This window comes from Ischnura elegans, chromosome 9 (assembly GCF_921293095.1).
Source record: "Ischnura elegans chromosome 9, ioIscEleg1.1, whole genome shotgun sequence".
Classification (NCBI taxonomy): Eukaryota; Metazoa; Arthropoda; class Insecta; order Odonata; family Coenagrionidae; genus Ischnura; species Ischnura elegans.
Window position 1 is genome coordinate 96,866,050 of NC_060254.1, and position 15,100 is coordinate 96,881,149.

Below are 15,100 nucleotides of genomic sequence, written 5' to 3' on the forward strand. Positions count from 1 at the left end.
ATGTGCAAGACATTTTTTACCTTACTATTGCAGGAATTTGAGCATTATCTACTGGAGTGAATCCTCTTCTCTTTGTTTGTGAGAGAGGCAACCAAGGTAGCAAGCCCAACAAACGGTTCCTCATGAATTGAAAGATTGCTTGTTCAGGGATTCTGGGATGCTTCTGGTTGGCAGGCTAAAGGGTTGGTCACAGCTGAGAATTAGGTATTCCCTGCATGCAAACCAAAACAAATTGTTTTGTACCCATGACGTCTTGAATGTAACTGCCATTAGTCTATCTTTTCATCTCACCATATATTAGAGTAATAGAGCTTCTCTTCCCTGTAGCAAAATCTGTTCACTTTCTAAAGGAAAATAAAAGTAAAGGTTGAAGAGTTCAATGGCCAACTAAAAACTTGGCTTGGCGACCCCTCACCCACAAAAGGGAGGAATAAATTCCAAGAAATGGGCTTGAAAGCATTATATGTATCATGGAAGGAGATGCAAGAACAAGAATGCATAAGCCAGTCACAAGGAAAAAGGGAAGAATTGGTGGAGGAGAAAAAAAGGACAAGCATTATTAATACAAACTGCTCTTGAAAAAAAATTCCTTCAGGAGAAGAATCTCATGCTCATGCATGTAGGGGTAAGAGAGCTTGCTGGAAGGAATGGCAACATCGGCCAATGTGGTCCATTCACATCAAAACAGACATGGACCACTGAATGTTTTAAAATGCTGCAGCCTCTGCCTCCACAAAATAATTTGAAAAAGTCAAATACAGTAAATAAATGGCTCTACCAATAACATTTCTTGAGAAGAGGAATCAACCTCGATCAAATTCCAACACATACGTACACAAAGAGGGTGGTATGATGGAGGGGTATGGTACATGATCCAATGAGTAAATGTTGGGTGAATAAGAAGTCCTCAACATTGTGTGATGCAGCCAAGGGAAAGGAACAAGTTCCCACTATCCTGAATAAATGAATTTAAAATACCCGAGTAATACTCTGAGATGAGCTTTTCTATTCACACCAACACGTTGAAACACTGTGTAATGATGTATCAAATGAGCTGCAAAACCTCTGATCATTTCCATCCTATTAAGAATATTGCTTTTTCCTGCCTGGGTATTATCTAATGACAATAAAAAGTAATTTCATGGCTGAAGTAAACCTACTGAATGACAACTTTGATGAATGAAATTTAAAATTATATAATGTGGAATCTCAATACTCATGAAATACCCCGGCATATGGATCATGACAGCACAGGATAGAGACTGAATTGTAAAGAGTTTAAAAATGATTCATATGCCGGGGTACCTATTTCATGAGTATTGAGATTCTGCACTATTTACTTTTACATTTCATCCATCAAAGTTTACATTCAGTAGGTTAACTCTCTACATAATCTGGCACTTCACTCGTCCGTAATTTTTTTACAGGCAGCTTGTTAATTTTGAGTATCTAGTCTACTTAGCAAGTGAGCCTAGACCAACTCAGAAATTAGGAAAATAGTGCTTACTTTGAGGGGAGTCATACATGAACCACTGTCTCGCGTTGGAAAGAAGGGGAGGACAGTTCTCCTTCAAATATTAAGTCGAATGGGCAGATGCATGTTTAGGATTGAATAATAGACTTAATTTCCATAAAGAAAAATAATATTAGCTTCATGGGTTACAGGTTACCCCAAGAACAAGCAATTCAGAACAATTGCTAACAAGTAGACGGAGCACTTCTACTTCCACCGATGCCCTCCATACCCAAGTGGGACTCAAAACGTAGGACTTTTTGGCAGGTGAGGATTTATTTCAGCCACAACTAAGATTTTCTCGAGACAAAGCAAGCCAATGCCACAACTTATATCTCTACAGCCTCAAGATAATAAGTTTGTCACTGCATTACTTTCTAATTTTCCGTTGGCATAACTATGGGGGGATACATTTCCCCCCCCCCCCCCCCCAAAGCCTCAGAGAAACAAAAAAATACAATTGTCTAGTTTTGACATACTATAACTGTATCTGCTTCAAGTTGAAGACCATTTATGTATTGATATCATGGCAGTAAGTCATTTAGATGAGTCATCTTGCAAAAATTTGTCGTATTGTAGCGATAGAATTAACTAACTTATCACTATTTACTCTTTTTTTTTAAACTTATTTATTCTTCCTCTTTATCTTTCGTACAACAGATTATATCAACTTCCGCGTTCCTGTCCTCTCCCCAACATAAACAACCAACCATTATTGGTTATTTTTCCATGACAACTTGGAAGAGGGTTTTCTAAAGCATTTATAACATACACATCAATCGTAGTGATAAGTTAGCTAATTCTATCGCTACAATACGTTAATTGGTGACCGTGACAGGATCTTATCCTTGGACGGCACGTGGGAAGACTGGTATCCTGGTTGTCACAGATTTGTTCACCATGTGGGTAGAAGCTTTTGCTATTCCCGAGGCAACGTCAGAACGAATACTCTATCTTCTGAAGACTGAAGTATTCAGTCGGTATGGTTATCCCAGATGTCTTCTCACCGACAACGGGTCTCAGTTCACTTCAAGGCGATGGTCTCAAGCATTAGAGGCATGGGGAATTGAACACTGGACTACACCTCTTTATCATCCTTAGGCAAACCCAACGGAAGGAACCAGGAATTGAAGAAGATATTGCGGATACACCTCTTGAACGAGAAACATAACAGATGGGACCAGCACCTGCATGAGTCTCTTTTTGCCATTAGACAGTGAGTCAACCGTGTCACTGGCTACACTCCGGCAGAGCTTTCCTTGGGAAGACCGATTCGATGCACTGGCGACTGGGGAATCGAAGCTGTTGAAGATGAAGAGGATATACCCTATATGGCTTGGGTTGAGAAACATCAGGGAAAAGTTCACTGGATGTACAGGGAAGCAACCAAGCACTCTAAAAAGGAAGCTGAAGCAGTAGACCAGGTTACTGAAGAAGATTTGCAGCCTGGGCTGCTAGTACTGTGGAGGAACCAACCTAGCAACAAGCTTCAGGGGTACCACGCTGGTTTAGCTTCAAAATGGATCGGACCCTTCCAGGTTGAAAATAAACTGGGAAATGGAGTATATTTGATAGAGACAGACCCTCCATCCAAGGTTCACCGATCAGAACTGAAGTTAATACCCTAACAACTACGGAGGGAAGATGGAGTTCCTGAAGAGGACCGACAAATTATACCTGCAGTCACAGAGACGGTCGAACCTAGGAATAACTTAAGGCCTAGGGTTGGCCATTAGTTATTGAGGGTTTTGGGGGGGATGATTGACGTTATGTTATAAATGCTATCGAAAACCCTCTTCCAAGTTGTCATGGAAAAATAACCAATAATGGGTGGTAGTAGATGTTGGGTAGAGGGCGGGAACAAGGAAGTTGATATAATCTTTTGTACGAAAGATAAAGAATAAATAAGTAAAAAAAAAGTAAGTAGTGATAAGTTAGTTAATTCTATTGCTACAATACGTTAAATTTTCCTGGACGGTTGCCTGGGGGGGGGGGGGGGGGAATCATTTTTCAGGACCTCTGTAACAACTAAAGACAAAAAATTTGGAAATGTCTTAAGACACCTAGGGCCATTATTCACTCTAGAACTATGTACTTGATTGAATTTTGGAAACATGAATCAATATGAAATCACAGAATTCATCCACCAATCAATGATAAATTAATAATTTTTTAGCGCATTTTGAGATGTTCAGTCACCATCAGTCATGCACATCACATGCCAATATAATAGTCATACTAATTTATATTGCAGTTGCTGATTTTTTCATAATTCAGTAATGTCATGGTTTAGCCACCTATCCATTAAGTGAACTCAAATAGCAGTAGTTGTGCCTTGGGACTCGATCAGTGCCCATTAACTGATGACAGGATAGTAAGTTAAAAATCACCCAACATGTTACCAGCAACAAAAACCAGGCATGCACACAGATACTGTGGGTTTTTTTTCACTCTTAATATGCCTTGTAAGCATATCACCAGGAAACTGAAATGAAGCTACGCGATAAGGTGGATAGCAGCGATAAATAAGCCCACATTTCTAACAGTATTCCACCACTCATATTCATTATCTATTCTCCCTCTTCCAGGCTGCAACCAGTGACGACAATTGCCAGAGAATTTTTTGCCACTTTATTCACTTTTCACCATCCCAGAATGGAATGATTGTAAATGACTGCAATTGTATCATCAGACCACACATACCTAATGTTTCAAATTAATTATCTTGATGATAGCAAGTCAAGGCTGCTCAAAATTTACGAATTTTAGACTAGGAATTACTTATGACAATTTTTGAGCAGTGACAACAATGGAGAGAATGCTGGGGAACCAATAAGGCTACATAGGCAGTTGATTAAGAGATTATGAGCAGTTTGAAAAGCCCAAAGCGGCAGTCTGTGTTGAATACCAATACCGTGAACCACCTCGATACCTTTACCTGTTCCACATGACTTTTTGCCAAGTGAAATAGCACACTAGAGGAAGAGGAATTAATTTGATGGATTTCTGTGATTCAAGACTTGCAGAGAAATTTGAGGAGTGGTATGATGAATCAATGACGTATCATGTAAATAAATGATCAGTAATAGGTGAACTTTTAGAGTTCGAGCACAGTGAAGATAAGGGGTTGCATGTAGAAAAAAGTCACAGATGGGCTGCAACAGCCATTGAATGAAGAGACCCACTAGATGTGAGTCATGAATGTTTTATAGCAATTATACACAATATGACATAATGACTATGGATTGAGTCCAGAAAAAGCAACAAAATGCCACTGACACACATACAGATGAGTAAATGCCCAATGGACTTCTACTTTTGTTGGTTACCAATAATTTATCTCATCTACACAATGAAAGGTAGAGCACACAATCTTCAATAAAAAAGCTCATAATTGTATTAAAACTTCTAGGTACACGCAATATGCATCCCAGCATCATTCAATAATTCACATGATAAAAATGAGTACATAATCCTCCAATAAAATCATTATTACCTTGAGTATATTAACAACACGACATTTTGGTATCAGTGGCAAATCCAGGCAGGAGAGGTCATCTAATACAGGTTTCCCACTCTAACTTAATTATAAAATTCATGGTTTTTTCCAGGTTTTCCAAGTCTAAATGTCTTCAAATTCACGGTCTGTTGATGAGCCATTTCAGTCAGAAATATTGATCACATAACAATCACTGGCTGCACATTGACTAAAACTTAAACAAACGTGAGATGCCGTGAATGCAAATGCAGCAATGAAAGAGCTCTCTCTTATGACGTCACCTATCATTAGCAAAATTCAGGGCCAGCTAAAGGTTGTGAGTGGAAAAATGGAGGGAGTAGGTGAACAGTGTCCGATTTTTTGCCAGGGTTAATGAACATTTGGCTACCGGTCTTCAAATTACCGGTTTAAGGTCAATGTGTCGACATGGCACAAGGACCAATAAATGCACTTAGAATATTTGTGTGCATATAAATACATAGACAGTGTCCGTGAGTGACTGACCTTGAAAAATGATTGACATATCTCTTCTTTTGATCTGTCAATTGTAGTTTTACAAGTATGAGAGATTTTTAAGGTTTTATGTCGAAATTCATGTTTTTTTTCCAGTTTTATTTTCACTGTAGACAAAATTCACAGCTTATTCAAGGTTTTCACCGTTGAGTGGGAGCCCTGTAATATTCTGCATGTTCTTACACCTGTAGGGCCCAACCCTACAGGTGTAAGAACTTAGTAGCAAAGTTGCTTTCCATTTTAGAAAACTTGCACATGTTGAGGATGGCCTCAACTGAACCCAACTTTATTCTTCAGTTATGTAAATAAATAAGTTCTTACGTCCCAACAATGACTAAAATGTAGTTGAACAATCAACATATTGCGCAAAAAATATGTACTTATTATTCATATTCTAATGCCATTTCCATCTACATGCATGACGTTCAAATGGACCCCAGCAACACAGGCTAGGTTACCCCAGAATTGCAGGCTAGGATTTGATTGTATTCTCAGAAATACACAGGTAAATCCAAACTACTACCTCTCATACAAGGATGTCTACTTTATTAAAATAAATATGAATTCCAAATTGATATCAATGAACCAATATTCAACCCACAACATTTAAGACACAGGGCAATGATTTATTGTACCCATGCAATAACTTAATTCATACAAACTAGAATAAGATTGAGAACAATCATATGCCAGTGATATTTATCAGAGGTGCACTAAATAATTTTTATTTAGAGTACACAAATGATGGAGAAAGTAATGACAGGTGCGGTACATGAGTGCAAGGCCCATTAAACCCATGATCTACATGTTTCTATGAAATGTCCACAAATCTAGCATCATTGACGAAACATGGTCACCTAATAAAGGAGAATACACAATATGACAAGTCTATCAACTTAATTTTACACTAATTTCGGCACCAGTTCCATCTGCTCCTTCATTCTTGAGAACACAAACCTACTTGTAAAACTAATAAAAACAGATATTTATCAAAAAGTCCACTTATTTTTAACACCCTAGGAACAGTCTTGAACAGCTAAAAGCGTTTTGAGTTTACACAGCTATTTCCAGGGTGGAGGTGACGGAGACTCTTTAAGAGGGAGGGCAGAGGGAAACGTACCACTCCAGTAATTCCTTTTCTTGAAAACTCACCACATCATTTATTCATATAAGATTAAATGGAAGGTTTTAATTAGACAAGCACACACTTAAGAATACACCACACTTGACACACAATCAATAGCTTCCAATTGATGTCACTTGATCCTTCTGTTCTCAGTTCATCACACTGAAACACACAACCAACTCAATAACTTACTGACATAAACCAACTTAAAAATGTGATCATGGGCACCAATAGAAACCAGTTGCAATCATTTTCACTCTGGGAGTCATCTTCACTCTTGAATAAATTCATTCTTTGGGGCTTCCCACAGTTTCAAAATATTTTCTCAAATTTTTTTTATCACTTGCCGAAGCACATTTCATTCATTGCACTCATGAAAAATTCTGACACCATTTAACACATTTTTGTATACTTACGTTTTAAAAAGAATATGCATCATTAGTTAGCAATCTCCACAGTCAACTTGGTGACATTGTGATTTCAATGGAATTAACATGATTGTAGATCACTAACTAAGAAGCTTGTAATGGCTACAATATTTTTTTCACGTTTTGTAATTCCTTTTCACATAAATAAAAATATCCATTTCACTCATTTCCTATAAACTTGAAATTCTGAAATCTATAACATTCACACTCATTCCCAAAGTAACTATTTACCTAGTTGTCTTACTTAAAAATAAAGTAAACATAGCAAGTAGGAAAATTGGACCTAAGAATATGACATTTGGAAAATGGTGAGGCAGTTATGAGTGTGAAAAAATTAGAATACGTATTCTGGTCCAGCCATATCAATAGCCCACCGAAATTTCTCACGTTGTGTCTTGTTGTAAATCTTCTCTATTGGTACCTCGTGTTTTTTGCACCTGTTGATGAAAAAAAAACTATATTAATTCTAATTCCCAGCAGGAGGAAAATTAATAAAATGCATTTGCATAAAATATTATCAACTAAATAATTTTAACTATTATAAAACTTCATTACATACCAGGCAACAGATATACGAGGATCAAGATAATTGAGCTTAGAGGTGCCAAGGGCAATCTCTTTGTTTTCATCTTTGTCCGTGGCTTGCACCTCCAACTTCGCTAGCTGATCCCTCAGACGCTCTAAAGCCTTCTTCTTTTTCTCCGCCACCCTGCGCAAATAATAATCATCCAGTCAATAAAACAAGAAGAAAAATGCAATAAAAATTAACCCTAAAAATTCTCTAATAAACAAATTATGCATGAGATTTCGAATATTATCCCACTGAAATGAGTTAGATTTTACAAGCATAAATCCCGGCAGTGATGGTAAAAAGAAACCTGATTAGGATACAATAGAACTGAACTCACATGCTCTCCTTTTGGGAACCTCTGGCATACTTCTTGGCGTCTTTGTATTGTTTCTCAGCCTCTTTCACTTGATCTTTCTTCTGTTCTATCTTATTCATTAGATTCTCCATTGATTTAGCATGAGTTTTTGGGACTGAACGCTGATGGTTACAGAGAATGGCTACAGCACGGTTGGCTCGGTTGTACTGAAGGATCTGGTACAACAAAAATTGAAGAATTAGAATTGAACTGATACTTTAGTAATTAATCCAGAAACACTTCATTAATCGATGGTTACCTTTTCTGGAATAGAAGCATCCGGGTCAGTCAGTTCATTCAGTTGAGCCTGCAGAGTAAAGGAGGCATTGAATGTCCTAAAAACTTTGGCAGTCAAGCCTTCCATAAGCTCGTTCAAATGCTTGTTCAGGATACCAGTCTGAAAAGAACATAATATTTTAATGAATTATCATCCTAGTTATTCCTTTTGACAATGAAATACATCACTCACAAAGTATTTCAAGCTAAAATATTACATAAAGATGTAAATTTAACATACATTTAGCCGATCAAAAAGGTCATCACCAGGTTGCTTATTTTCCATGAATAACTGAACATTTTTGAACACCCTTTTCTCCACAGGAACTTCATTGTAGTAGCGGATCGAATCTTTACCAAGGAAGTCAAAAACCACGACAAACTGTTTTCCTGTAAAATTAGTTATTGTAAGAAAATATTTTCTCAGCAATATTTCCAATCAATTCTTGTCAATGGCACTAACCATCTTTCTCCTCATGCAGTTGAATATGCTCCACACGCAAAGAGCAGCAACCCACAGTATCTGCCTGGTCCTCATCCTTTTCATTACCAGCCCTGAGGGCAAGCTGTAAATTAAGCATAATTTTTGAAGAAGCAATACTAATAGCACATTTAAGCTTACATTCAACAGAACAATTAGAACATGAATTAGATCTTTAACAACATCATAGCCTAGCTTGGCAAATTTTATGATATAATATTAGATAAGAGGATTTCTTTTTAATTTTTCACTTTAAATTTTTAACCAAGAGTAACACAAATCTTAAGACCAAGCAAAACAAAAGAAAAAAGATTCAAATTGAAAACGTATTCCAAATGAAAGAGCAATTCTATCAGTCATCAATAAGTTGTTCTCAAACAGCTCCCAAACAAGCCTTCATTTATCCAGAAGTTATTTCAGGTCAAATTTCTGGCCGAGCTTTCAGGTAAGAAGTTTTGGCCATGAAATACTACATTTTATGAACGTAATACAAATACCTGGCAAAACAGCAAAAAGAGTAAGCAAAAAACCATCGACTACCTTAGTTCTTGCAAACCCTTCAAAATACTAACCTTGTCAATGAAATACAGAGCAACTGCTCTCTGTCTAATTCGCATTTCTTTTGATTTCCAATCTTCACGATATTCAGCACGAATTTTATCAATACTCTTAGCTAATTTTCGTGCCGTTTCATATTTCTGCCAATCCTTTTCTCCTTTTAATTTTGAAGATGGGTTCAGCATGACATACTTATTCTGTCCTTGTACATTTTCTGTCCAACTAGCCAACCACGTGACCTGTAGCAATTATGAATTAAATACAATTTTAAATATTTCAGAAACTTCACTATTATAAAGGAATTCCTTTTAAGTAAAAGAATGAAGTATGTATACATCACAAGAAGATGTCAAAACATACAAAAGAAATACAACAATATAATTACACTGGTATCATGTCGAACTTCTTTCCATCTGTGCCCTTCAGGTGGTTTAGGGATGTCAGAGTCCTTGCTACAGTTGATGATCACATCTTCAGGCATCACCCTCCTCTTCAGCATACCCATTTTAGGATGCTCGCCACGACCTCTGAATAGACCGGGAGGTTCTATTTTGAAATTACCAATCCTTTCCTTATGACCGTCAATAGTACAATACCCGTACTCTTCCATTATTTCATCATTTTTCTCCTTTATAGCCTGTTCGATAATAGATAAACAAAAAATTTATTTTAGACCTTGAAGTTTGACACACTGTAACTCAAATTTAATATTTTAATTTCCACATTCACATTATTTCCCAATTTCATAAGTCAATAAATACATGGGAGACAATAGAAAAATCGAGTTCGTAGATATAATTTTGAAAACGCAAACAGTGGATTGAATGCCATTCCTTCACTTATTTTATGTTTCCTTCACTTCAACTATTCCCTTCCTCTCCAGATTGACCTTGACTAGTCATGGCGTAAACATGCCCGAGTGCGATGAAATCTCTGGCTCCCTTGGGCCCTATTCAACCATACCAGGGCAATAATTGCACGTTTGCAATATGAAATACACACATGATGATCGCAGATAAATTTTTATTCCTTGGCGATACGTTTACTATTCAAGAATATTCAAAAATTACTCTTAGAGTTTTTTCCTGTCGCTGAGTGTCATCTGCAATCAGACATCCAAGTAAATTTGAAACATTCCTTGTCAGTCCGTAAATAAAATACTTCCATTTCACGATGGGAATTCTAATGGAAATAATATGCCTGGTGTAGCCATGCATTCAAATGCAAATATCCTGCTGCTTTGGTGTCCGATTTTATTTTTGTACAAAGATCGCGGAAAACATCGAAGGAGTATGAACTCTAGCACGAATAATCCGAAACACAGATAAGCCACACCCGGATAATCAGGAGACTGCCTACTTGTTGAATATTGGCTACCAATGCACAAATATATGAATTAAAATAATGGGTAGGGTTATACCAAGATTAGGGACATCTATTACTTGGTTTTCTTCAATTCTGAGAGGCTGGGATTTATTCACATGAGCATGAATCTTGCAACCACTGACGATTGCAACTTCATAAAAACCTCTGCCTTACTAACTCCTGCTAAACAAAGAATTCCAATGAATGCACAAATACCATTGGTACCAACATATTCCTAACTACATGCATTGGTGGATAACTACAAAGAGACTCCTGCTTCGAGAAAACTTCTGATAAATGAAAAGTTGGCAAAGTCTCATGAAGTTTACATAAACGCAATTAAATAAGAAAAAAAAAATTGTTATCATTTTTCTTAGTTATTCAGACTGTAAAGAAGGTTAATTTGATATTCCATATGAATGCAATAATTAGAAAGCTGGTCTTTTTCATTTAACCACTTTCATATTTCCAGTAACTTGCATCTTATGACTAATTAACTTCAAGGATCTAACTTTGGTTAATATTCTTAAGTATTAATGTGAATTTTTACATAACCATTTCAAATTTTGCCAGTGAAAATTTTTTGTTCTTGAGTGTTAGAGCAGCTCCTTTTCGTGAGTTTACAATGACAAATTCTATTAGTGAAATCTGGTCACTCTCAATCGCCATTATGGTTCTTTGCTGTTTATCTTTACAAGTGTAGCTGGTGAAATCAAGCTAGAACTTGAGTGGCTAATGTTACATCTGTTACCATACCAGGTAATTTGTCAACTATTTTGGCACTACAATCAACTAATATCTTTGAAAGTTCACAATTCATTCTCCACGCTAAATCAATAACTGATCTCCGAACTTAATTGACAGCATGGCAAATGATAGGTTACATTTAGAGCATTTATTAAGCATATTTGAAACGCACATAATGCAAGGAAATTAAGCCCTCAATTCATTCATGATGCAGTTATGCATGAATTTTAAATAATTTATAATCCTGTAAATTCTTTTTTTAGAATGCCAATGTTTCAAATCAAACTCTTACTTTCTGCTCCCATTCATCTTGAAAAAAATTTATCCAAAATGATGCTCATGGCAGGACGATAGTCAGCATTTAACGCTATAATTGCTCATAATTATTTAAAGAGTAATTGCATGATTTCTACACAAAAGCTAATATCTTAACTTTTCAACCATGAACTGTGGAGTTAAGCGGTGGCAATTCTCTTAGGAATAGAAATTTGATATTCTCAAGGTGATTAGGGAAGGGATGTCAAAATATGAACTATGATAGGGTTGAGTTAAAAAAGGGGACTTAAATCCTAGGCAACACACACCCACCTTCTTTTCTTCCTTTGTCATGTTCTTTCTCTCTTCTGATTTCTCAAGGAAATATGCATGCATATGCTTAAAATTACATTTACTCAGATCAGTAATTGTCTCTTGCTCTTTTTGTGTCATACACTTGCGCCAATCCTTAAAGAAGTTAGTGTTGAAAGCAGGCTTGGAAGTGTAGTCATGGTCTAACATTCTAGCATAAAAAGTTGCCACTTCCTCTGCTAACTCTGAAAGCTGCATTTCCTTTCCTGAAAATAAAAACGAATTAAGAATGATATCGAGAAATCCAACATTTTCCAAGAAATTATTTATCAAATAAAGGGACCAATTAATAACTCATTCCCCGATATTCAAGGAAATAACTGTGGACTAGCTAGCCGTGTAACTTTATGGAGGCAACCACAAGTGCACACCAAGTGAAAAAATTCTCCCAAGGAAGAAGAGGCCTATTTTTGAAGGTAAAAGCCTATGCTATCCTGCCCACATATGCACTAAAAGAGAGGGACTGTTTTCAACTTCCCCTCTTCCAACTTGAAGTATCAGCCAAGGGGGCTCACTCCTTCGGAGGCGATCGTTCAGTGGATGGATGAATGATCGTCTCCTAGGTGGTAGACTGCAAAATAATCCCTGCTGACAGCCAAGGAATCATGAAATATCTTAGCCAGACTGCTTCATTATTTCTTGATCACACATAATATTTTCTGCACGTACTAATAAAGTTTTACTTTGTAAATTGTAGATTAAACCTTTGATGAAATTTCTTATGCATAATATTATTTTCAGTCCTTCCATTATTTTTCGAAGAGAAAAAAAAAAGAGAGAAGAAAAAAGAATGTAAGCAAGGGTTTGCGTAAATTCTTTTTAGATTGACATGAACAACTGACCGCATCCAACAGGACACCACACAAGTGAGAATTTTTATGGAAATCTGACAGCCATAGAGCTATTACATCCATGTAATGATTTTTATTAATTACTATTTTCTTCTTAGTGAATATTTTCCATTTTCTTCTTAGTGAATATTTTCCATTAAGTTAGTAAATTTTATAGGATTCATCGAAAGAAAATTAAGGGTGATACTTGTATAAGTCACATCCTAATAGAAGCAGTTTAGTAATTTACAAGGAAAACACATGCCTTTTAATCAAGATAAACAAAAACAGCAACCCCTTAATTTCCCCTCTAATGACTTATTAGTTCAAGTAGTAGAACACCTGTTGGGAATTCAGCAGAACTGGGTTTGAATCCCATTTGAGACCAATGAAAGACAAGTCGTCTTGGGAATTATGTCACCACAGACCACCAAAGATAAATAATGCACATACAATCTTGGATCATGCAAAAATTACTCAAGATACACACAGATAATATGACTGAAACAAGAAATAACTCTTAACACAATTTAAGAAGCAGCAATGACAATATACATCATTCCAAACCACCAACTGAAATAGTACCGAGAAGAATAAGTCATAGCTAGGAGGTTTCATCAGAACCCTGACAATGGGGGATAGCTATGAAAGAAGAATAATACAGCACTTGGTAACAAGGCTGCAAATGAGTAATTCTATTTCAAAATCAGCCTTTAAAAATATAAATTCACCAAACAGCATGTGATGCAATTCTCGTAATTACAATGGCTTTACACAATTTTTTCCAATTGAAATGATGAGAAATGGTATTACAACTACAACTTATCAGCAAATGCCATCACTTTTCCTTCCCCTAAAATAATCTTTCAATAACTCCAGCAGTTATTGGAATTCAGACAAGATGTTTGGAAGTATGCATGTTTAAAGGCCCTCTAAACAACAGAGCAAGTGATATTTACACTGGAATCTAAACATACCCACAGTTTAAATAGATCCCAAACAGTCCCTCTTATGTAATCATGTAAAAGACTTCAGGTGTTTCAAGCAAATGCTAAGACCAAGGTACAAGTAACAATGGTCATAAATGCTAAAAAAGTATGGCTACAATATATAAAGCGAGGCTTTACGATCACCTTACCATCATAATGGAATTTCACACTGCTGGGCAATCTTTCATAGGGGGGTGCAAAAACTGGTCCTTTATGCTCAAGATAATGCCACTTGACTCCATCATCTCTCTTCTCTTCTTCCCACCTAAAATGAAACGATATAATTTAAAATCAAATGACAATTTCTGGACCTTTTAGGATAAAAAATTACTATGATATCAAAAGACAGTACAATAATGTATAATATAATATCTTTATTACAATCCTAAATAATTCAAGCAATTGGCAAGCAAGACATTTATCATGGTAGGACAAAGGTAAATACCATAACTGCGTGCCTCAATTTCGACAAAACATGGCATTTCAGGCAATGCAAAGTTTCAGAGTGCATGTGCAGTCAAAAAACTGAAAGGTCATATGGAGTGGATGGGCAAAATCACTATAGTACTTCATTGACAGATGACAGAGAATTAGAGAGGAAATCGAAGACAGACAGAAAAATGTGCATGTCATTGTATTTATTAGTCTATATTTGTATTTCAAAGGAAAATGCTGAAATGTTTCTCAGTAACGAATAGAGGAAAAAAATGTAGATGAAGGTTCAGAATCACTAAGGTTAGAAAAAGTGTGGTTGGTATTTCATTAGCATGGTAAAAGTAAAAGTGTGGCAAAGCATTTCATTACCTTGACAAGATACTTGAAAAATTCAATTTAAACTATCAAGTACCAAGTTTTGGTGGGCACATATTTTACTTTTGTCATTAAATGTATGTTTCACTTGAAAATTAATACACCAATGATATATTTATCAGCAGGGGCAAAAATAGAAAAAAAGCAAAGATGGTGACCTTATTAGCTGTTTACCAAGACAGTAAAAATAAGTTTCATACAATAGTGAGCAGGGGAGGAGGAGAAACAGTGTGTTGAAATCCTAAACGGCAGGCCAGAATAAAAAAAATAAAACAAGTTCCACACATTGATATTTCATGTTACATTTTGGACAGTATGAAAAACAAACTATTACAAAGTCTGAACTACAATAAACTGAATTGCTTAGAGAAGTCTATGCCCTGGTGTGCACTTAACTCTTGCCTCGTTAGGT

General features: G+C 36.2%; 1 protein-coding gene across 4 annotated transcripts in view; it reads right to left on the reverse strand.

Annotated features, from left to right (window-relative positions):
• Positions 1 to 6,234: 6,234 nt before the first annotated feature.
• LOC124165596 (DNA topoisomerase 1) overlaps positions 6,235 to 15,100 on the reverse strand; it is a 30,742-nt gene continuing 21,876 nt past the window's right edge. For all 4 annotated transcript variants that reach the window (XM_046543056.1, XM_046543055.1, XM_046543058.1 and 1 more), the window contains 10 exons: positions 14,028 to 14,143; positions 12,021 to 12,265; positions 9,706 to 9,957; positions 9,335 to 9,559; positions 8,745 to 8,847; positions 8,523 to 8,671; positions 8,265 to 8,402; positions 7,988 to 8,181; positions 7,639 to 7,788; positions 6,235 to 7,516 (listed from right to left, as the gene is read on the reverse strand). In XM_046543056.1, coding sequence (XP_046399012.1) covers positions 7,414 to 7,516; positions 7,639 to 7,788; positions 7,988 to 8,181; positions 8,265 to 8,402; positions 8,523 to 8,671; positions 8,745 to 8,847; positions 9,335 to 9,559; positions 9,706 to 9,957; positions 12,021 to 12,265; positions 14,028 to 14,143 — 1,675 coding nt within the window. In that variant the 3' untranslated portion in view covers positions 6,235 to 7,413. The remainder of the gene's footprint in view (positions 7,517 to 7,638; positions 7,789 to 7,987; positions 8,182 to 8,264; positions 8,403 to 8,522; positions 8,672 to 8,744; positions 8,848 to 9,334; positions 9,560 to 9,705; positions 9,958 to 12,020; positions 12,266 to 14,027; positions 14,144 to 15,100) is intronic.